Source organism: Orbicella faveolata, unplaced genomic scaffold (assembly GCF_042242905.1).
Source record: "Orbicella faveolata isolate gen_17 unplaced genomic scaffold, um_ofav_v1 contig_46, whole genome shotgun sequence".
NCBI classification, from domain to species: domain Eukaryota; kingdom Metazoa; phylum Cnidaria; class Anthozoa; order Scleractinia; family Merulinidae; genus Orbicella; species Orbicella faveolata.
In genome coordinates, this window is record NW_028301576.1 from 13,559,698 (window position 1) to 13,583,772 (window position 24,075).

General features: G+C 38.8%; 1 protein-coding gene across 1 annotated transcript in view; it reads right to left on the reverse strand.

The window, feature by feature from the left end:
- The window catches only part of LOC110059064 (uncharacterized), a 53,679-nt gene that overhangs the window by 7,636 nt on the left and 21,968 nt on the right, over positions 1–24,075 (reverse strand). Inside the window, exons 33-66 of the mRNA XM_089278530.1 lie at positions 23,807–23,875; positions 23,231–23,302; positions 23,024–23,095; positions 22,664–22,735; positions 22,108–22,173; positions 20,963–21,034; positions 19,600–19,781; positions 18,409–18,542; positions 17,388–17,640; positions 16,006–16,072; positions 14,679–15,002; positions 14,108–14,283; positions 13,689–13,786; positions 13,367–13,537; positions 12,666–12,888; positions 12,028–12,176; positions 11,692–11,864; positions 10,673–10,920; positions 10,307–10,458; positions 9,958–10,020; positions 9,549–9,645; positions 9,271–9,465; positions 8,454–8,581; positions 7,462–7,677; positions 6,832–6,981; positions 6,228–6,332; positions 5,907–6,014; positions 4,943–5,102; positions 4,419–4,552; positions 3,233–3,288; positions 2,261–2,346; positions 1,722–1,835; positions 993–1,168; positions 493–544 (exon numbers count right to left, since the gene is read on the reverse strand). Of these exons, the coding sequence (XP_089134656.1) occupies positions 493–544; positions 993–1,168; positions 1,722–1,835; positions 2,261–2,346; positions 3,233–3,288; positions 4,419–4,552; positions 4,943–5,102; positions 5,907–6,014; positions 6,228–6,332; positions 6,832–6,981; positions 7,462–7,677; positions 8,454–8,581; positions 9,271–9,465; positions 9,549–9,645; positions 9,958–10,020; positions 10,307–10,458; positions 10,673–10,920; positions 11,692–11,864; positions 12,028–12,176; positions 12,666–12,888; positions 13,367–13,537; positions 13,689–13,786; positions 14,108–14,283; positions 14,679–15,002; positions 16,006–16,072; positions 17,388–17,640; positions 18,409–18,542; positions 19,600–19,781; positions 20,963–21,034; positions 22,108–22,173; positions 22,664–22,735; positions 23,024–23,095; positions 23,231–23,302; positions 23,807–23,875 (4,613 nt within the window). The remainder of the gene's footprint in view (positions 1–492; positions 545–992; positions 1,169–1,721; positions 1,836–2,260; positions 2,347–3,232; positions 3,289–4,418; positions 4,553–4,942; positions 5,103–5,906; positions 6,015–6,227; positions 6,333–6,831; positions 6,982–7,461; positions 7,678–8,453; positions 8,582–9,270; positions 9,466–9,548; positions 9,646–9,957; positions 10,021–10,306; positions 10,459–10,672; positions 10,921–11,691; positions 11,865–12,027; positions 12,177–12,665; positions 12,889–13,366; positions 13,538–13,688; positions 13,787–14,107; positions 14,284–14,678; positions 15,003–16,005; positions 16,073–17,387; positions 17,641–18,408; positions 18,543–19,599; positions 19,782–20,962; positions 21,035–22,107; positions 22,174–22,663; positions 22,736–23,023; positions 23,096–23,230; positions 23,303–23,806; positions 23,876–24,075) is intronic.

Consider the following 24,075-nt stretch of genomic DNA (forward strand, 5'->3'; position numbering starts at 1 on the left):
GTTAATATTATCTTTTGGTTGGAAAAGATTAAAATGAATTGATTTTTCTAATACTGACGCTCGTTGATTTGCTAATTATTAGTCTTTTTATCACTACTTTCGGATTCCATGTAACAAAATAACGATGTTTAAACAGGCGGTTCGCCTGAGCTGAGGCCTTGATCTACTGTTACTCTTTTAATTTCAAGCTTTCCCCGATCTACGGCATCGTCAGGGAATGTAAAGAAAATATTTCACTGTGCGCTGTACTGCATACTTTACTCGTACGTATCTACAAAGTTCTCTTTCTTTATTAATGAAAGTTAAAATTACCTTACGAGTTGAGAGAATTGTGTGGCTAACTTTGGTTCAAGAAGGGTTAAAAACAAAGCTTAGAGAAACTAGTGCGGGAAATTCAGTTTGTTAAGTTTCTACCATAGGTCAGTGGTAAAAAAGCGAAAGATAAGATGACATAATACTGGACAAATTTAATCATGAAATTAGTCTTCTTACCAATTAGCATTCCGGGATGATCTGTGTTGGTAATGTGTTCAACATCAACACCCTGTCACACGCAAGACAAAACAAAAAGCACGAGTTGAGATAAACAGCAAGTCTATAAGAACTGTAAAGTAAAGTGAAGTAAACAAACCACGTAAAATAAAGTTAAAAAACCTTGTCCATTTACAATATTAAATAACAACGATTTTCTCTAGATCTCTGTCTTCGATTTCGAAGGCAGTCTAATTATACTGTATATAAACTCCATTTTTCGAACCACCAAGGGGAACGAAAATTGGTCCAGAAAACCGGGAGGCTCAAAAAATCGACGGTAAAATAATTCCTTATTTCAAAGCAAGGGGCGCAAACAATGGCTTCTGGAGGTTCCAAAAATCAAGGATTGAAAATTATGGACTCCAAAGTCACCATATCTACGATTAAAGAAGTAAAAGAAAGCGCAAAATGTTCTTATGTTTTTTTTCCGAAGCCCTCTTCGATTTTACACGCTTTACCATTTTCGCCACTCTCCATTCTGGCTTGGGATCGCTGTGTCCTGGATAAAGATCCACAGTAAAATAATCTAGGAAGCTTGTTTTACTGATGTGTTTCACACGAGGACATGCGTCATCAACATCCGTGACACCATCACCATCGTAGTCATCCACGCATGCGTCACCCACGGGATTAGCTGAAGTTGGGTAAAATTTACCATAAGGATAATCTTGTCACCCATATGTATCAATTTAAGTTAATAACGGTATGTTGCAATACAACGAATGACGTATCTGGGACCCTGCTCCTTCCCTTCCCATGCAGTGATGAACAATATTAGCAGATAGCTCAAATATGAAGCGACAGAATCATTGTAGAGGATTGCAGTATGTACTAGAATGTTTACTAGGAGTCTTTACAATGAGTTGGCATTTGCTCTAATCTAAACAACGAAAAAAAGCGACAACAACAGCAGTAACAAAATCGGACAAAGCAAACATTCCGTGGAAAGCTGTTTTCATCTTTATGGATCTCTTTTCATTTGTCTCAATAAATGGTCGAAATACTATAAACCTTGTGAGATGAGGCTGGAAAATATGACTGTAAGCGTTGTAAAAGGCGGTGTAAAATGCTATCTTTGCAACTGTAATACACACATGTATGACTACGACCTCACTCCTCATTACTCAAACCATTTCCCGCCATCCAATTTTGTTTCCCTAGAAACTGAAGAATGTCCTGTTGCATACCTTTGACGTCATAGGATAGCTTGTCGTGTTCCTGCAGAGGATTGCTGACCATGGCACAATTGTCCCGTATGTTGGGTATCCCATCATTATCTTGATCGTCATCACACGCATCGCCTTGTAAGACATGATTAGTATAGCTTATTTTATTCTGTGGAGTCACTCCCTATAATTTAACGCACAGGTCACTGAAACTTTGCAATTGTTTTTGCCAATATAGATTAGCTACATACGCAACGTTAGTTAATTCTTTTCTAGTCTTGCAAGTGTAAATAACTCTTCCGTTCGATCTGGTAATAAATGCTGGTTATTGTGGAATGTATTCCCATCGCATAAAGAATAAACAGTACGTAGTAGGCCATATTCTAACAACAGATCGCGATAAAACAAGGTATTTCATAAATGCAAATCATAATCTTGTAGCTGAAGACGCGTGAATACTACCAATTATCTTCCCTCCGTAGTTCCCAGTTGAGGCAGGCTGATATTAAAAAGCAAAGAATACTCATTTCACTTCATGATGGCACGGATTCACATCTTACCTTTCTTATCTTCGTCGGCATCTCCTTGTTCACCATTTGGTAAATCAGGACAGTTGTCGAACTCGTCAAGGACTCCATCTCCGTCTCTGCAAACAGCAAAACACTCATTCATAACTCCTTCAATGTTCAGTAACCCGTCCGTTTATCAGTCAGTACCCGGTCAGTAGTACAATGCTTAAGGACTGTGGCCTATTGAGTTAGTGCGATGGGAAATCAAGTTGGGTTCGAGTGCTGGCCTGGTTCGATTCCATGTTGTGTTCTTGAGAAGAATATTTGCTCCCATAAGTATAGATGAATCCGTACAACTTGTGAAGTAACTCGACGGAGTGTATACGGGGAATTTTACTGTGAAAGACTCGTCCCAGCATCCAATTCTGGGGGTGTAGCAATACGTTATGTCGCTTCGCGGCATTGGGGCCTTAGCTATGCACACTCTCTCCGTTGCAGCCTGCTTTGAAGGATTTAGCTACAGTACTGACGAGATAAAGTCGAAACGTTCTTTTTGGTTGTTGGCGATCAGTTTATTTATCTACGTTATATGGTGAAATTTCTTACATAGGAATTTGTTGTTGTTTGATATACCAGTGAGTGCGTTATGCTTAAATAATTAGACAACTCACTGTTGGTTTCTATCGACTTTGATAGTTATATAAACAATAGCCTCCATTTGGCGCGAAAATATGCTCGCATATATGTCCGCGGACATTATCTGTTCCGAGAAACGAACAGCTTTCCGGCAAGAGCGAAGCTTGAGGAAAACTGTGATCTTCGAGATACAGTTAATATCCAGGGACAAATATCCGAGCAGTAAAATGGGGGCTATTGTGTGAATATTCGCAAATATTCCCCAGTTTTAGCTCGGAAATACTCAGTTTAGACCAATCGCGCGTGATCGAAAATATTTGATGATTATAACAGCCGATGGAAACCCAGAGTTCGCTGTCTAAATGTTAATCAGCAGATTTTTCTTACTTGTCCTTCCCTGGTCCGTCGCATGCATCACCGTACCCATTTTCATTTTTGTCCGGCTGGAAGATGAATAAATAGGCGTCAATTTGCCGAAATTGAAACCCTTGGATTCCAAAATAGATAGATAGATAACCTTTATGTTAAAACGATAATAATTAGAGCTAAGAAGCTTGTGGGGTCGTTTGTACTAAAAATTAATTATATATCTATGAACTATAGTTCGAAAAACTACAATAAAAATCTAAAAATCAAGTATACACAAACTCTTCAAATCTAAAACTACAAGTGGATGGAGATATCACCTTAAAATTAAATACCTATGTTGACTCCACCTAAGGTAAATGTAAATGTTCTTATTTATAATGGTCATGCACTTAGCTATACAAGCACTAAGCTTAGCTAGTTTACAGGCATGCCACTGAAACAAAGGAAACAAATATTTCAAATAAACGTAACATAGTTAAAAATCCCAACTGGCAGGAGGTAGAGCAGGTCACTGTATCGAGTCCTATTCACCAGGCCATTATGTTTGTATGTCACACTATTCCACAGGGTTGAACCACTGTGCGCTACAGAATCTTTCATGTAGCGAGGACTAAAGCGCGAACGTGTTAAGGAGTGGCTTGCCCGAGTTGAATAACTTGAGACCCGCTCAAGCGCCCGATCAAGCGTTTTTCTCTCCAAAATAAAAAATTCAAATTCAAAGGAATGTCAGTCTTATTTTTCCTCCGCTCTCTTTTCTTCTTTGTGCTCTTCTCGATTTTTTCAGTTATGTGACTAGTAAAGGCTGTTAAAAGATATGTTCAGCTGATTATTTTTTCCTTCATTTTCATCAGCCGAGAGACCACCACGTGACCTGCAAATTAACTGCAAATAAGATTCTGCTCATGCGTAATTGTATCCACGTACGTGTGAAATATGGGAAATCACTTCCCTGAACTGTCAGAGAGTGATTTAGATATTGAAAATGGTTTGGTGATCGAATAATAAAACAATTATCATGATTGAACTCGGTTATCGCAAAATATAGTGATTTGTGAGCGTCTCGCAGATCAATTATTTGCCTCAGTCTCTGCTCGCTACTGACAAATCACGATATTTTGCTCAACCTCGTGCAATAATATGTTGAATATTCTTATCATTTGTTTACGTTGCGTCATCATCGAGTATGATTATTTTATGGCCATACCTGTGCGCCATTTTGTAAGGGGTTGTTATCTCTAGGGCAGTTATCACACAAGTTTCCCACGTTGTCCCTGTCGTCATCCTCTTGGTCTCCTGCAGTGTTTAACTTGGGACATTTATCATTGGCATTCAATATCCCTGCAGAACAAGGATCAAGCCTGAGATTCCTGTTATAATGTCATGGGACCTTTTCCAGGCTAAAGATGTGACTAGGATGTGGGATCGTGGCTTTTTTGAGCCACGTAAACTAACTGAATTCATATTGATAACGCAAATCTAAAGCCTGGCCAAATGGACTCACAAGTAGTCGCAATTAGCCGCAAGTTGGGTGGCCAAACGGACTCGCACGTTTCCTCGCAAAAACATGCAGGTCGCAAAAAACCATTTCAAGGGTACGGGTTTAATTTTGGTCGAATGGACTCGCAAGCAGACCCAAGTTTTCAACTAGCGTCTACTTGCGAGTCCGTTTGGCTAGGGCTTAAATTTGTTGGACCAAAATTTGGCTTCCCATCATTTTCTTTCATTTACCGTCGCCATCTTGGTCATCGTCACATTCATCTCCAATGCCGTCTCCATCAGTGTCTGTCTGGTCTGGATTAGAGACAGACCCACAGTTATCACAAGCGTCACCCAGACCATCTTTGTCCCTATCTTCTTGGTCAAGATTCTTCACAAAGATGCAGTTATCCTAGTGCAGAACATTTCATAACAAGCCTAGGGATCAGCTATTCCTAAGCAAAAATATTTCGGACTTCAATTATTTGGATGGCAGGAAAACTGACACTACTCGTTACCTACGAGTTTCAATATTAAGAGAATAAGATTTTTAACGTTTCTTGATTTTGCAAATGCATTTTCTATGATTTATGTATGTGGGATATCTTATCTTGGACCAAGTACTCTTTTAAATCTTTTAAAAGCATTATGCTTCTTTTCTCGTGATCTATGATTCTTACCAAGTGGATAGACTCTCAATGAGCTGGATGACATGGTCAAAAAAGTTTATTATACTGGTCTTTTTAGGCCCGGACTAAACGATAGTTCAAACTGGTGCTTTCGTTTGTCCCCTAGCTCAAATACTCTCTCATCGACTGTCATCGTGCAACTCTCGGCTCTTATCTTCCAATCTTAACCTACTTAAATAGCCCATTTCCGAGTTGCCCTTAGCCTCTCTGTCAAAGCGAGGCCTGGTGCACGACCATTCTTATGAAGACGAGTTAAACTAGCTTGTGAATAGAATCTTAATTTCAAATGAAAGGACGAGCACCAAGAGTCGCTATGGGAAAGAGGCTAAAGGTAATTCAGAAATGGCCTATTTCAATGCCAGTGGAAGAGTTTTTGGTCGCCTAGCGCTGATGTTTGACAAATCTCCTGCGACTCTCATCCTTGTTTGGTTTCGCTTGAAAGTCAATCACATTTCAACTCTCTTGAACTCTCGACAAAGCTCATCCTCGTTCAGCTTGGATTTTACAATGATTCGCGTGTAACAAACCTGTTTATCAGGAATCAGATCATTATCGTCATCCTCATCACACGCGTCTCCGTCTGTGTCACTATCATTATCCTCCTGACCCGTGTTAGGCACACTTGGACAGTTATCCTACAAGGCACATACCACAAATTATCTCATGGCAAAAAAAAAGGAAAGTTCTTAACCGATCTGCAGCAGTGGAAGAATTCTTAAGAGAAGACAGCATGAAGATGAAATGGTTAACATTTGGATAGCCTGCGCCGCAGACAGTCTAAACAACCGGTCTATACCGGGGATTTTGAGACACGTCCGGCTGCGACGCAGGCTGACATTTGAACTGACCTTTCTACAGTTTGGTAAGGTGCAACTGAGTCCTTTGACAGGAATTGCGTCCAAGTCGGGATCCAGTTCACACTCTTCTCCGTCACCAGCGAAACCATCTCTACACTATGTGACGGAATAGAAACCATAGTTAAAACACGGGGAATCCATATTGTCAAGATGTAGTATACCGTTAGCCAGTCCTCAGTTCCGCGTCTTCGTATAGAGAACGGCGGCAGGCCGTTAGCCAGTACCGAAAACTATTTAGCCATAGGTTCTGAACGCAAGCACGTCTTCACGTTGAAGAGGCGTTCTACTCTCTTTCACATTTTTGTCCGCTACAAACAGCCCGGAGTCATCCGCTACAACAGATTATAAACAAAGAACCCGGTTTTGTTCCGTCGATGACCATGAGACGACTTTCAATGGATATGGCAGCTTCCTCTATAGTAGTAAGGAGTGTACAGTGTTCTGTTTTCTAATTCACTGTCTCGGCCTGTCTCGTGTACCTGCCACTTGGCCTATTTACAAAAATTTAGATGTTGGTAACGCACATATACATGTGCTCGGTTTTTTTCTCTTGTTTGAGAAAGTTAATTAACTAGTCATCATATAATGCTTATACCGTGCACTTGTATTTTCCGGCTCCTGTAGAAGAACATTGTGCATTGACTTGGCAGGTATGCTGTGCACTGGCGCACAGGTCACCAGCGTAACATCCCAGATAACCATCACCAATGAAGCCTGGTTTACAAGGACTGCACTTGAAACTACCCTGAAAAAAAGCAGAAGGAAACTTCATTGATGACCAAGTTTCTGACATCGAATTATCCGTCTTTTTGCTCGGCTACAAATCAGGGGCGTTGCCCGGAAAAAATTATGTCTGAGACAGTGTCCACTGTTAAATTCTCTTCCTGAGTATTTAGGGTGTTTATGTTGACTATAAATAACAAAAACGAAAAAAATGACTGAGGCAAGTGCCTCGATTTGCCTCTTATTAGCTACGGCCCTGCAAATACAATACAATTCCAAAATTATGAAGTGAACTAGCGATTCCTGAAAATCGAAAGCGTTAACTTCCAATTCTTCTTGAAATTTTAATTTTTTGGTTATCTAAAGAACATTAGTCAGGCAACACATGCAAAGTCCCAGCTTGATATATCTCGAGATGTAGTCTGAAACTATTGGATGTCCAAACAAAGCGGATAATATTTAAACATTCAACATGCATATTAACAGTTGATAACATATTTACCAGTGTATTGATGCAGTTTGAGTTTGGATCACAAGTGTCGATTCCCTCAGTACACTCATCTATTTCCTCACATTTTTGTTTGTACTTCTGCGCATGCTCCAAGCCCACACCTGAAGGAGCATTACCGCGGTACCCGTCTGGACACCCTCCACAACGGTACCCAGGAGAGAGGTTGACGCATTCATTGGTGTCGTAACATGGGTTTGCCAGGGTGCACTAGCAAGGAAATGAAAGCTCTTTAGTTAAGAGTAGGAAGGTAAAGTGATAAAAACAAAACAAGAGAAATACAAATAATATAAGTAGGCTTAGAACGGTTTTCATTTGAGTTTCGAAAGTAATTAGACAAATACTTATGGTTTTAGTTTTGGTTTTACTACGGTTTGAGGTTGGCTGAGTAGTCTAATTGCTAAGTAATTGGTTTGGCTTTGGTTTTACGACACTCAATTGAAAACCGCTCTAACTGTCTGGTTGGTAAGACAGTCAGTCGGTTAGTCAATCAGCCAGACGAACAGGCAGCCAGTCCGCCAGCAGGCCAGTCAGTCAGTGAGGCGGTTGGTCATGCAGATTGACAGTCAATAAATGGTTATATAATATGTCCAATTATTCTCGCATTTTGATTGGTCCTAACTTATGATCAATTAGAGGATAGACACATAGACGACGTCATAAACATTTTTTCCTCGTTTCTTTATTATATAAAACAAATAGATTCCATGTTGCCGTGCTTCTGTTCAGTAACTGGTCACAGAAGACGTCACAATGTGGTAAGAACATCAGTGACACACTCGGCTATCGCCTCGTGTGCCACATTGTTGTTCCTACCACCTTTCGACGAGATCTATTATCAATTACCGTACAGACGCACGGCAACATGGAATCTATTTGCCCAGTAACATTTAGAACAACACCTTTTTTCATGCTGCCTAACATGAGGCAGCAATGTTGATGAATGAAACCGAGCACACTGCATTGTTCTAATGTTAGAGCGTTACCTCATCAATATCAGTGCACGATCTTCCATCTCCTTCGAATCCATCAGGGCAGGATTCACACTCGAATGATCCATTTCCGACATTATGGCATTCCACGGAAGGAAAACAAGGCTCCCCCATGCATAGACCTATTTATCAAAACCAGCAAAATAACAATTTCACCAACAACAGCATGTTGAAACGTCGCCCTGCATTCCTTTAACAGACGTTTTTGGATCAAACAACAACAAATTTAACTGCAATTTGAATAAAGAATGTTATTTCTAAGGAGATGACAGTATCCTGGTTATTCTGCAGGTTTTGATTATTTTTGAAGCTGAACCTATAGGTTCTTGCCATTGGTTATTGGTTTAAAAAATACCTCATAGTATTGTAGTATAGTAAAGTGCAGATCAATGCTCTGGAAAACATAACACTGGTTATAAAAAAAAAAAAGTTGTACTGCAACTGCGGTGTAAGTACTGTAAAGTAAGGAATGTAACGTAATTGTGTGTAGGATGTTTCGTGTAACTATTACTGATGTAGGGAATGTAAGCATTGTATTGTAAGTATTTTGCCTTGTAACAAAAGAAAAAGAAAATGAGTGCATCCAACAAGATCAATTTTGAGGAGCTTTGTGGAGTCTTTTCTCTTTTTTATCCAGACGTCTTGGTCTAAAACTAAGCACTTGTGGCTTACGTACTTGATTTTAAAGTATCTCTGATTAAAAAAAAGGATTGTGTTAAAAAAAACCCGTCCTCGGTGTAAATTGTATTGTCAACACAAACAGATGCATGAATTATACTGAAATGTCCAAGGTACATTTCGTGCAACTTACATGACGCTTTCGTGAAGCACGTCCGGCAGAGTGTGCAGTTAGGGAATTCTCCTTGGTCAGCGTACTCATTAGCGGGGCACGCGCGGCACGATGTCTTCATGTAAGTACTACTGTAACCAGACTTACAACAATAGCAAGTCTCCGCTCGTGTTACATTGTTGTAACTCCCAGGGGGACATATCTTACAAGGAAAACCTGTAAAAAAGAAGAAATGATAAAAGAAGCTATTAGAAATTTCAGAAACGACACATGCTACCAGAACAGTCATTAGAGCTCACCAGTTCCATCACTGTATGTCCCTGGACGACACTCATACTGCCTTCCTGCTTTACAAACTGTGCCAGGCTCACAGGGAAAGCATTTCTCTGGACACCACTAAATTGAGAACCATAATGTAATCATTAAGTCGACAAATTGTTTGCAACAAGATTCATCTGCTACTGAATGACATTGTAAATTGTAGATATTGAAGCTTTTAGTTTTTATGTAAATAGACTGTAGTTGTACTGGTAACCTTACCTTACTGTAAATTACATTACGTCCCATTACGTTACGTTACAAATGTCACATCACATTACGGTGTGTTACATTACGTGACGTTACATTATACTCCAGAACTGTACTTTGAGATTTGAGAATTACCATCTAACGTTACGTTACGGCAATTAATACATGTCATTTACTTACTGTTGTGTTACATTTGACGTAAGTGTTTGGCGGACAAGGTAACGTAGTACCGTTATGGCATAACTGGAAAATAAATTGCACACGCACAAGAAAAAAATGGAAAACCACGATATTAACATGACTCTAACATCATCATCTTGTAGATTTCATAAAACAAATAACAAATATTTGTCATATACACGTGGTATTCAACAAAGTGCGACTTCCTGAAAATCGCAAAAATTAATAGCCAGCAAGAAAAGCCAGTCTTTCACGATCGCAAAAACTAGTTCTTCCAAAATTAAACTCCCGATAAAATTTATTGCTACACGGTAAAAGCAAAGAACAATTCACAGACTCCTGTTCATACCCAGCCTTCCCAGCACGCACTGCAGTTTGTTGCTCCTCCAAATGAAAATTCCGTTGGTGACGTCACTCCACATTTTTCTTCTGTTCCGTCGCCTACACAGTAGTACCCAGTCCTACAGCGACGACATTTAGGTTTTGTAGTTGAATTCCTGGCTAAAATAATAAAGCACAAGAATTAATAAGTTTGTGATTGAGTTTTCCTATATGACGTAAATCTAAGAACTGCGGGAGTATTTTTATACAATATAATGTACTCAATACTAACCGTTGAGCAAAATTTCGCCCTTACTCTAAACTTATTGCATGATATATGCCTTCATTTACAGCTACAGATCAAAAGCATAAATTGTTGTTGTTAAGGACTCACGATATTCAGATCCTGTCATGCCAGGAGTCCGGAAGAACACTTCTCCACTCGTCGCATTCACAAATATTCCCCCTGACTCTTGACATGTGGCGTTGAAGGTTATGGTTAGCGGTATCCTGTCGCCTCGTTTTGGAGTTCCTCCATCCACAGCAAAGATGTAATATTTGTAGGTCCACTCAATAGTCTTGTTACTCCAGATGAACTCGGTACCATTCTTGATCGCGAACAACGTAGCTTCGATGCGAGGACTGTGATAAGATTAAGGAGCAAATGTTAGGCGTCTGTTTGCCAGTTAACAATGTAAATATTAAGGTGGAGATAAAACTGAATTTCGAGCAATTTTGTTGATGGTCAGCTCAGGCGATGGCAAGTTGATGTGCTAGTCGGTTTTAGCTCCGTTCTTACAGACAACATTTTTTGTGTCACCCATCGATGTTCAAAAACTCATATCGTTCTCTCTTTTCCCGTAAATATTTCGGTTTACGATCTTTCTGAAAAGACATCTCCGATTTTCTATCCAGCAGTCTACCTTATAAACTGTCTAGCGAAAAGTTTGAGAAGGGAGAGAAAGACTAGGTGGATCATCCGGCATATGCATTTTTAAAGCTTTTTTTAAACACAAAGGAGAACAGCTACAGCTGGTAGTTAAGCTGTAGGTATTTACAGTCAAAATGTTAGTAGTAGGCTAGCGTTTCAGTTCCTCTCTACTGGGTATAAGAAGTAACTTGCCAGCAACGTGCACTAGAGGGTTCTTTTTGCTGTTTCTTTACGGTTTGAAAACCTCATGGGATATCTCACTTTCTCACTTGAAAAGGCTCACCTGCACTTAAAAACAAACCTCGATATCTTTTTATTGATTAAACTAATTGGAAACTGGACTTCTTGTCTTTTTGTCAAGGAAAAGAAACGAATTTGCCTAAATCTTCCACTTAAGCTCATTGGTGGCATTGAATTATAGCTTTTGCTATTTAAGACTAAACCGGCGGCTTACTTATTCAAGTCACTGACATAAAACTTACATTGCTTCCAATACACGGCTTCTCTTGTAAGTTATAATCCCATTTATTCCACTGTCCCCATCAGTTGCCACAGCAACAAAGAATGCTGCCTTTTGGAGTGGAGGAATGGGCTTGAGGTCATAATCAACATTTGGTAAAACTGGGCAGTGGTCGTTGTAGTCCAAAACAAACACCTGAAGGAAACAAAGGTATGTCATAAATTAAAATCATATATTTCCAAGTCATTTCCTAACTCACATGTAGATATTTACCTGTGGGTGAGTATCAACTAGAATCACAAAATCACTTGTAAATTACAAAAAAATAAACATTAGATTTAAGTTATTTTGCTCCCACCTTAATAGTTATATTCCCCGATGGCTGGGCTATTTTCCCCGTATCTGTAATCTTCAGGGTCAACAAATAACTTGTTGTATGCTCGTAATCTAATGGAGACTTGAGAACCAATTTTGCTGACGGAGTGTTGATAGTAAAGGACTGGACTCCTAAAACAAAGGGTAGAATAGAGAGAGAAAAAAATCAAAATAACACCATGTTAAACTATCGCAAAATTTAAACTAAGAGAGATCATTAACAAAAATGAACTTTATTTAACTGAAATTTGCTTATATTTTATTCCTCAACATTAACATGCATTAACTGCAGCATTTACATTTAAGCAGTAGACCACTTTCTCTGTGGTTAAACACGAGGGGGCTCGGAGAGTTCGAGACAGACATGCAAACCCGAGACTCAGTCATGGGTTTTTCATAACTTTGAGAATTCTCCCAGAGTCCAAATATTTAGATGAGGCTATGTAAACAAGTAAAAAGTGCTCTATTGCTTTTATAAAATATTTCTAAAACATTCGCACGAATCTAAAACGTCACAACCGTACCGTGTTTACATTCTTTCATCTAAACACAATGAATGCAAATGAGCGCGCGTGTAGTAGCTCCGTTATTCTATAAAATTCAATATAACTAAGCACAAACCTGGAGCAGCAGTGGTAATGGGCTTGACAGTGACGTTAACGGTTTCATTTGGACAGAAAAAAATTATCTCATTATCCAATACAAACGAAGGAGGAGCTGCTGTAGTGGGAGGGGAGGGTGAAGAGTATGTCCCCTCCTTGATGTCGAATCTACGTTGTTCATTGCCTGAAAAAATTTCGACTTTGTAAGGTCCCGAGGAGAAGGCATCTGAGACTTCAAACTCCTGCATCAAAAATGGTAAGTGAGGTTAGCTTTGACTGTCTGCCATGATTCAATAAGGAGCACGTTACGATCAAGATACCGCCAATACAATACAGTACAAATTTATTAACACTTTCCAATAAGGCTTTTCAGTGTTAATTATCTAAAATTACAATAAAATCTTGATAGAAAAAAATAAAATTTGATTATGAAAAAATACATTAGAATATGATACAAATTACAACTGAATACAATCAAACGACAAAATGTTAACTAATTCTTCGTATATACTACGAAGGTAAAAATTCACGCGAGTCTACTTCGTAATTTATTTCATAATTTACTTTTACGATGAAGGTGAACTAGCTCCTAAGCATTGATTGGATTTGAATAATGCAACTTCGTTCACACCTGTTTGTGCAAGTCCTACGACAACTGATGATTATAAATCCGATGATTATAAATTTTCTATATTTATTCCAATGTCTGTCAGATCATACCTGTACTGATGCACCAATGTGTAGATTTTCACTGATATCAGCCATGTAGTCAATAGGGAGGGTTTCTTCCCACTGTCGAACAAATTGAGTCCCGCTGGTTTGCAATAGCAGATTGGAATCACACTTGAACCGCTCAGCTATAAACACGTCCAGACGGTACAGCTCTCCAACCTGTGATGTCAAGAATAAGAAAATTCAGCCGACAACAACTAACTCAACCGTGCTGGCGTTTGAGCAAGACTTCATAAAGCAATAGTGATTTTTACAAAAGCAAGGAAGACTGGAACACTTTAAGCGCTGGCTAAGGATGGTATCAACTTACTCTTAAAGTCATGTTGAATGCTTGAGATGTCAGGTAACCTGACTCATGACACTTTTCACCGACAACAGCTCCATGCTTAGGAACTAATATACTTTTACCTTAAAGAAGAACAACATTGAAATACTTAGATTAGTTATGCCATTTCACTGGTCAAAATTTTTTAGGCGCTACTAATATCTGATTTATGCTGGATAACTATAACATGGCGCTATATTTTAATTCCACTTTAAACTTAAATTCTTTGAATCAACAAATCACTTTTTGTAAAATTGTAACTGTACAATCAAGGTCTACTGCACGAGACCACCTTTTGAAAATAGAAATATATTCTTGAAGGGTCGTAAAATAAGTGAAGTTGGTTCAAGAGCTCTCTGTTTCAAAAATACTTGACATGGGTTGTTACAGCGCTCTTGACTTACCTTTTAGGGCGGGAGATAAGTTGATTGTCGCACATGGTATCGTGCTGTTTAAAGGATTGTGAAAAACCTTTACCACAAGCTGACCATTGATGAATACCCATAATTCTTCGCCACCAGCAAAAGCCAAATTTTCCTGACCAGAGAAGTTGAACGCTGTGCGAACAGCTGCAGTAAAACTGAAAAAATATCCGGTTAAGAAGTCCCAGCTACTTCCGGGCTTAGGTTATAGTTATTGCACTGTTTTTTTTTTCATTAGTTTAGGTACTTGCTTGAATGCGAGGGGATTTACACTACGGGTGATGTTTGAAAATCCTCTGAACAGTAGGCGAGTGCAATTTGACTGAAAGAACTTTCAAAATATCACGAGTTGTGTTAATCCATAATTGCTCAAGCTTTCAAACGATTACTTATCTTTTATATACACTGAAAAAAAAAAACGTGGGTCCGCTTTGATTTGCATTACAGCGTAAAATAAAAATTAACGATTGGCCTGCTCTCAGCCAATCACAATGAAGTAATTTTCTCAGTCAAATAATAAAGTAAGTACTTCTGAGAAGAAGATTTTACGTACCCATAATTCCTGAGCGCGTTGGTGTAACAGTCACGCTGTCCCTCAGCTCCCCATCCACGGCCATCGACTGGAAAGAATTTATCATCGAAATACCGAAACACTGGATTGCCGTTATCATCCGTCTCCCACTGTTTCTTAAGTTGCAGTTTTCCTTCATAATGTTGGTTTCTTGATGATTCTGCTCTGAACCAATCAGAGAAGCTATCTCCAGTTGGATTCGAAGATACCGCTAGCCAACTGGTATACGGGCTTGCAATGTATCTTGGACTGTTATACATTTCACGGTAATTACTTGGGATTCCTACAAAGTCACCGTCAGCAGCTCTAAAAACAAACAAGCCAAATCAGGAAAAAAAATTTAAAAAACAAATCTGTATAAATGATATATCATATTATTGCGCGTGCCTGGAAAATATCGCGCAAATGATTCACCACATAAGTGCGGTAAAAGTCTTATCTCCTAAATCTGTTTCCGAAGTTGAATTATTTTTCAGTGTGTTATTAACTCTGTTGAAAGGAAGTTGACGTTTCACAGCTGAGATATAAACTTGAGGTCTAAAAAAATTTGAATAAAAGCTAAACTGTTTTGCTTTGACTTTTTGAAACAACAGTCTTTATTCAAACTACAAAAGAAAGGAGAGACAAAAATGAAACTATAGAAAACGTAGTGATAGAGATTATATAACTATATGTTCAATTTGAGTCAGTGTGCAACAGCCAAAGTAGCAAAGCTTTCGAGTGGAAAACCACGAGAGGGTGAGAAATGCGAGGAACCGAAAAGAGCAGAAAAGAGCGGCCTCTTTCACTTTTCCCAAACTTATTCTTTTTGTGAATCCACGATGGAGGCTAATTGTAAGTCTTGTTTCGTTCGCTAGCCATGAAAATCGGCCATATTCATATTTTCGTACCACTAACATCGGTAGCATTCGTTTTAACCAATCCAGTTTTGGATTTAGTTCATTCAGACTGTTTCTGAACGTTCATGGAAGTTGGAACAAAGTTCTACAAAAGGATCGAGTCAACGATCGAGCCACAATGACGAGCGCCTGGGAATGACTTTGTTTTTCAAAACAAGCGAGTGAGATGAGTGGCCAATTGACCGTTACTGGGCACAAAACATAAGACAAGTCACATTGTCTCCAAAAACGATCTCAAAACTGATTGTGAGATAATACTAAGCCCAGAATGTTCTAGGCGAATTGTGAATGAGTCATTGATACGTACAAGAGCTCTTTGTCTCGCACTGCTGACATGAAACAATTTTCACCACCGTCGCTGAATAAAACCACCTTCCTAATAATTAAACAGTATTCCCACAATGTGTTACCTGAAATCGTAAAAGGTGACATCCACAAAATAGTTTGTCTTGTTGGCAGTCGTGTTAGTTACTGGAGCTGAAATGGTCCGAAATGCGAATTAGTTTTAAAGATCAAGTTCTTACAATAAGTAATTTTGTTAATGAACCTATTAGAGGGACGTGAATGGACATCCTGTGAACACTCAGAATGTTTCCAGGAAATGGCGTATTAAGCGATATGCCTCTGTTTCTCTCTGGGCGTGCTTGACATATTGCAAGTTGACTGCTAACCAACCCGTCTTCACTTCTCTAAAAAATGCCATTGATATGATATTCATTTTGCAAAGACCTTCTTGTTTTATAAGCCTTAATCATTTGTTGTAATCTCAATAATTTTTGATAAATCAAATATTGCTGTAAAATTAGTTTTGAAAATCCAACTTGGGAGAAGTTGACATATCTTAATGTAGTGTAACTTGTTTGATAACAAAACAGTGAGTTTGATGTCTAAGTTGCGCACGTTAAGAATACCTGAGTTTAGCAGCACTTCCTTGCTGAAACGTTTCGTTACTTTCTAACTGAATCTGAACAGTTTCAGGTATGCGATAGAGAGGCATAAACTTTTAATTACTTTGCCTATGTTTGCAAATTTGAACCTTCTGTTGTCCAGCTAATATTAATTTATGTTAACTGACATAATCTCTCAATTTAAAAAGAGGACACAGCAACAGCTTCAGATCCTTTGGCATACATCAGCTAGACTAACCCAGCATTCAAAAATTTAACTCCAGTAGACTATAGACTAAAATCCAAATCAACCGCGTGTTTTATTCGTAGGATTCTCACTCGGAAATTTTGTAAATACAATATTGTATAATTATAATTGGAGTATTAGTAATAGTAATTGGACCGAGTGGAGTGCAATTCAGGGAGTAATCGCGCGAGTAATTTCAAATTACGAGCACAATCACGAGCACAATCACGAGCACAATTAATCCCTGAATTATACGACACGAGGTCCAATTACTACTTAATCGCGTCTATAACAAATTTCGGAACTAAAAAATGTCTTTTGAGAACTTCTTTTGAACGAAAACGACTGTAACGCTATTCATAAGTTTTGAAAACTGTAGGATTGAGATAGTGCGAAGGAAACCATGAAAGCGCGCGTAATTGACGTGCGAATCACGTGGGTATCCAACTACAGGTGCCCAATTACGAAAGTTCAAATTGGATACCTGTAACTGGACACCCACGTGATCGCGCCCTGATTACAAGACAAACAGGCGCGCGAAGAACCAAACAAGATCGAGAATTTTGTTATAGATACGACTACTATTGTAACTACTGAAGTTTTCTACCGAGTTCTGAATAAAATAAATGGATGAAAATGAATCAATGAACCAACCAACCTTTGCCCTCTACTGTGGTTATCGATGTTTTTTCGCTTTTTGGCGTCGTCCTTGTCCACAAGGATCCCAGGGGCCCCCCTCCAAGGTGTGTCCCATTGTAAGCGGATACTGTCATGGTCACGTGACACGTATAGTCGGTCCCAGCCCTCACGCCGTCAGGTTGAGTAAACAGAAGGAACTCTTTTGTTGAGGTTCCTGTCAAGGTTGGAGCATCGTCGCTTAAACACGTGACAGAGTACTTCACACTTTTAATCTAAAAAAAGTAATAAGAATTGGTAAGTGATGAACTCCTTTTAATGGGCAGTCGTGCGATTGCTGACCATGTATCTGTAGCTGAATCCCTTTTTCGCTGTTAGTGGAACCGCTTCACGGATTTTAGCCAATTTAGACATGAGAAAATGGCCACTACATGAAGTGTAACATAAAAATATCAACTTTAAACTGTGAATGTACATTTCAATAACGCAGCAAATACAATAAAAGGTAGGAATGGACAAAAATCGAAGAAGATTAAAACGGATTGCGATATGGGTCTTTGAAAAACTGTTAGGCTGAACAGTTATCAAAGTTTATGTCGTTAGTTTGTCACCTGTAATAATAATTTCCGCAAGTCATATTTGTTTGTAACGAAGCTATGATTTTGTCAGTTTTGTCAGTTAACATTAAGTTTCATAGTGAGTATTTGCCAAAACTTAACAGATTGGACTAAACTTAGCCGTGGTACAGTCCCTTTAATGAAATCATCGAACTTTGTGTTGTAAAGAAAAATTCATACTTGGAATCTTCAGTAATAACTGTGGAACTGAGAGATGAGCATGAACAAGAAACGGGCATAAAGAACTTCGAAACATTAGCGTCAACTATGCAAAAGAAATCTGTGAAAGAAGAAATTTTCCTCCAAAGTTACAGAGGGCCGCTCATACTTACGGCTGACAAAATAATTAACGGAGTTATAAATATTTTGAGGATAAGGTCACAGGTAATTATAGATAAATAGATAAAAATACGTGTTCAGTTTCACCTTGACAGCGTCCCATGTGCTAACCGTTGTTGTGTTTTCTGTGAAGTTGATGAACGAGTGAAGTTCACGAGGCCTGTCCCACGTGACATTTAGTTGAAAATCGCCAGGCGCTGAGGCTGATACATTGACTGGATCTGAAAATCAAGAGGACTTCATATGACCAAAGGTACAAAACAACGAGAATATAGTCAATGAGATATAAGTTTTACATAGTACCGTAAATTTACTTCGTTTACAAATAGACCTCTTTAGCTTGGGCGGTTTGTTTTTCCATTGTAGACAACGTAATATTCTCTAGAGAATTTTTCTTTGATCCATCTTAAAATCATTCATTCATACACATGCGACTATTTAAAAAGTTTGAAAGCAAGAATTCTCAAGAGTATCATCACATGGTCTGCAATGGCAAGACAAACCGCCCAAGTTAAAGTGGTCTATTGAGCTCACAAATAAATGTAATCATACACTGTACCCTGAACCAGACTAAGCCTCCAATTAAGAATTGTCTCTGATTATGAGTTCCAATGCAATGGGTATGTATGGCTGGAATCGTGACTAAGGGTCCGCTTTAATATTGAAAAGAGTCTGTTAGAGGAGGTCCGACTGAGTTTTAAGAAACTTTAGTGTGTGATATTGCTGCCATAATTTTATAAGTCAAGATGCAAATGGTGAGTTAAGATATTTCAGCGTCGTAACCAGAGTGTTTGTTCCCCTTGACCAGTGGTCTGGAAATGCGCGAACCTGAAAATGTCTGTTGGAAGTCCGAAATATCGGAAAAAAAATCAAGCTGGTAACGGAACTCTCGAGAGTCGCTCGGTTCGCCAAGCTTACGCAGCAAAAAACAAAGAATCGAGGAACGAGATATGAAGATAATCAGTGGAATCAATGTGGAATTACCATCTTAGGTTTTTCTTCCCAAAATAAAGATTTTAAACCAGTTTTGGGGTTCTGGCGCAGTTCATAAAGGAACAGGAATACTATTAGATAAACCTCATCTCTTGGAAGATATTTATCTGAACACCGCTAGAACATCAGCTGACCAACAGAAATCACATATAATTAATAAGAAGCATTTTCATTCGGAATTGGAAATTCCGTTTGAATTTATTTAAAAAGCAGTTCAGTGGAGGCACTAGATATAAGTGAACTTGTAATTGTTAACAGATATTTGTTTTATCAATGATATCTTACTGCATAAAAAGCGCTGGCGGTAAAATGACTCGTAAGACCCCCCAGGGTAGAATTTTGCCCCTGCTGTTTGTGAAGGAGTCCGGCAGACGGCAGCCTCTGAGGAAATTAAGGTGTCAATGACGGTCACGATGGAGTCGTAGACGTTACAGTCACAGGCGAACTGATTTGTTCCAGCAAGTTTCCTGTAATAGAGGAATTAGAACACAATGACAGTCACGTGAGAGTCATACGATAGTGACATGACAACGACATGACAACGACAGAATGGAAAACCAATCGTTTACATGGAGGGAGGGAGCCTAAGTTAACCGAGCTACCCTGAGAGAGCCAACTTTTCATACCTGTCTAAATGTCCGAGGCACCCCTCTAGGCGGGCTATCGTTTCGCCTCGTAAGACCGCAAAGCAGCGTTATATTCCAAGGCAGCTGTTAACGTTAACTGCCTCTGGTGAGTACGCTCAATTAGTAGAGTGCAAAATAATAGCACCAGAAACTGAAAAGCGGCGACTAGCGGAACGAGTGATAAAAATCTTATACTTGCCGCCAAAAGGTTTCTTTCGTCCGCCATCTAGTTTGTTGTGCCTAAACGATAGCCCACTGACTATTCCACTTACGTGAGTTGCGTGTAAAGGGAGGGCTTTGTTTTAACCCTTCTAGCCGAGGCCGGCGGCTGGGGCCCGGGGCACCCTGCCACATTGTAAACAGGGCATAAGGATCAATCATGTGTGTGTATGCTCAATACATAGCAAACGACGAAATTTAGCTTGCTTCCCAATATTTCAACTTCCTCTGCAAACGCAAACATTTTATGTAGCCAAGAACCTTCAGAACAGAACTCAATCTCCATAACTACAAAAGACAGTCCAAATAGGGGGGGGTGCTAGAATTTCAGTTATCAGCTTCAATTTCAGGCAGTCAGTAGAGTTTGCAGATCTCAGATCTTAGCAATCAGTTAAATAAACAACGTGACATTTCTAAGCGACAGTTGAATTCTCAGCTATCAATAAAAACCCTATCCAGACCTAGGGCCCGTTTCTCGAACGCCGCGCAAACGTTTCTGGCCTGCAAAGCCATTTTTAGTTAATCGGTGTTTAAAAAAAGAGAGGTGTATACGCCTGAAACTTCTGGTATGAAGGGAACCTCTGTTCATATTAAGAATATCTGCATAAAACAGCTCTGTAGTCATAAGGTCTGAGATTTTGCTACGGGTTTTCGGGACCTTTGAGAAACGGGCCCCAGTGCAGGAAAAAGAAATGTCAGTGGAGTCTTCACAGGCTGCAAACTGCAAGCTGATTGAGACGTTCTCATGACTGTAGCAGACTCGTCAATATTTGTCAGTCTATATAGCAGAATTTATTACTTACAGCTTTTGTAGTCCGGGAAGTTTGTTGAAACATTGCTGCCCTAGATTCTCTATTTTGTTATTCTTGAGCGACCTGGAGAAACAAAAAGAAGAAAGCCAGTTTTTTCTTCTCTGAGTACATTTATTCCCAAAGCTGCTTTTTTTTATGAGACAATGGTAAAAGCGTATTTCTGTTTATCAAAGATATCGTCGTGTGTAAACTGGAGTTCCTCATCTAGGATCACTAACTTCAACTAAAAGTACGCAGTAAATCTCTCCTTAGTGTTCCTCCTTCTAATAAGTTTCCCTTCAATTAAACGTACCCCATTTGAAGTGTCTTTGGGAAAGGTGCCTATATTCCAACTAACGCCCCTCCCTCGCGCCATTATTTAAGCAATAGAACACTTTTTTCGTGTTCAAATAGCCTCATCTAAACACGAGAAGGGTTCGGAGAATTCGAGACAGTTATGCAAACCCTGGATTACGTCTCGGGTTTGCATAACTTTCGAAAATTCTCCCAGCCCCCCGAGTGTTTAGATGAGGCTATGTAAACATGGAAAAAGTGCTCTATTGCTTTTATAAAATAATTCTCAAAATTACGCATGCGTCTAAAACGTCACAACCGTGTTTACATACTCTCATCTAAACACACCTATCGACCAATGAGAGCGCGCGTAGTAGCTTAGTTATTTTATAGATACTGATAAGGGCACACGATTTCCAGTGTACTCCCACCCCCCTAGGTCCCAAATTTAGTTACGTTTGAGTTGAGAACGATCGTATTTGTTAGTTGACAGTTTATTTAACTCCGTCAAAGCAGGTTTCACCGAGTCCACGGTATGTAGTTTGTCCCATCAAAGGGATGCTATAAGCAAAAACTTGCGTAGGGCCCTAAATATAATTGCTAAATTATGTATTGTAGAAAGTTCATGCTCAATACAGTATCTGAGCAACATATAATTCCGAACAATCAATAGAACCCAAATGTTTTCACATGCTTATTCTCAGCAGACGATTTTCGCCCAATTGGTCGAAACGTCAGTCACCAAAAGCTGTACCCCACCCGGAGGATTACACGAGACGGACTAAGCTGCATAATACGCATGGTCATTCATGGCCTCTAGCCCATTGTTATTATCGATCGTGATCATTGCAAAGTTTACTCACAAATCTTGAAGCTTCTTTAGCTCGGGAAAGGTTGGCAAAAATTCAATCTGGTTGTCATATAAATATCTGCATCGACAAAATAATGGAAAAAGTTAAAAAGTAAAACAATAATAACAATAACAACAACAACAACAACAACAACAAAACAAACAAAAACCAAAAAAAACAATAAAAAAGACAACAATTTGGCAACGATTTTACAGAAAATTAACGTTTATGGTTGCGTAATGGCAATTAGCCTTATCTTCAACGTAAATAAATGTCCGATGGTGTGGAAGATTTGCTTGAACTTCTTTTTGAATCAAAAATGGTGCTGAACTAAAGAAGAAATGTTCATGGAGCAAGGAAATCACAAAGGCACACTTTAGGCACATGCGATTTTTTTTGCCCTCGTAAGGCCATAGAATGCCTTCTAGTCTAGAATTTAAGAGAGAGCTCTTTATTTTGACACACCTTCCAACATCAGCTTTATCGGGGTTTCATGCTATATTTTGTTCAAGCTTTAGAAATTTTTAAGACATAATAAGAGATTTTACGGTTGCTGTTTATTACTTACAATCGTTCTAGACTGACAAGGTTGTTGAAAGCCCCTGGCTCAATCACACTGATCCGGTTTTTTTGTAACTCTCTGTCAGAAACAAACAATAACAATAAAGTAAAGCCTTTTTGAAATCTACTGAGTTTAATTTAGCTCTTTTACTGTGGCCTGAAGCGACTTGAGCTGATGGATGCGACGTAAAGTCAAGTCAAAGTGAAATAGAGTAAAGCTACGTCATATATTTAGTTAAGTAAAACAGAGCAACACGAAGTTGAAATAAAGTCAAACAAAGCAAAGCAAAGAAACGGACCGTAAAGAAAAATAAAGTTGAGTGAATTGAAGTAAGGTCAAGGTGAACAGATCAGTAACACGACTTACAATATTTCGAGGTTTTTCAGTTCTTTAAATAAGTTGGCTCCTAAGGTGGTTATGAGATTATCGGGAAGAAACCTTTAAAGAAAACACAAAGGAACAATTAAGAGGGTGGAACAATCACAATTTAGCTCCTTTAGTGCTTTTTATTTCAACAGTTCTGCAAGTCCTCTTTCCGTTCTCATTAATGAGTAAATGTTAATTAGCTCTTACAATTGCCTGAGATTTTTAAAAGAATCCAGCCAGCCAACAGGAATGGAAGGGATCTGATTGTTACGTAATTCCCTGGAAAATAAATAAATAAAAATTATATACATGTAGAAATCTACGCAGTTTATAACAAAACAAAAGAGAGCATATATTCATCTCTGAACCTTGATATGATTTCTTCTGTATCATTCCCCTAAGCCTTGTACTCATGTTAGAATTATAATATATCAAAAGAGGCCTATTTCGTAACATTGCACTCCGTTTTATTGGTGATACGAGAGTAAAAACACCAAATAAATGAACCCATAGAGAACCTGTCTATAGCGTTGTCATAAAAAATGTAAGCAATTTTCCATCATCTTGATGAAATCTGACACCGTAAATGAGTCTCTTCACTTTAAATTCACACACGCGTTAATTCAACTGATTAACGCAATAAACAGCAGCTTTCGTCCACAATACCACGAAAACAGACCTTTACACAGTCGATTAGTTTGCATTTTGCATCTGCAATGTCTAATAGTTTAATTCAGTTGTAGAATCATTGATGTAATTGTTTAATATTAAGATCCCTCTTACAGAACTCTTGGGTCTTGCCTCTCCAGAGCCTTCGAAGGAAACAAAACCAGCTTGTTGTCTCTAAGTCGTCTAAATAGAGAGAAAATGGAACCAAAGTAAACTAAACATCATTCAAGGGAAATGAATGTTTGCTTAGAATGGCGAAGCTAAACTCCGGGAAGCCATCAGACTTAAGAAAAAAGTGTAAACTCGAGCCTGAATAGTTGAGATTGTGCGAAGGCTCACGAGGACGCTAAGTTAATTCATTCATTTAATCGAATACTCGTAGC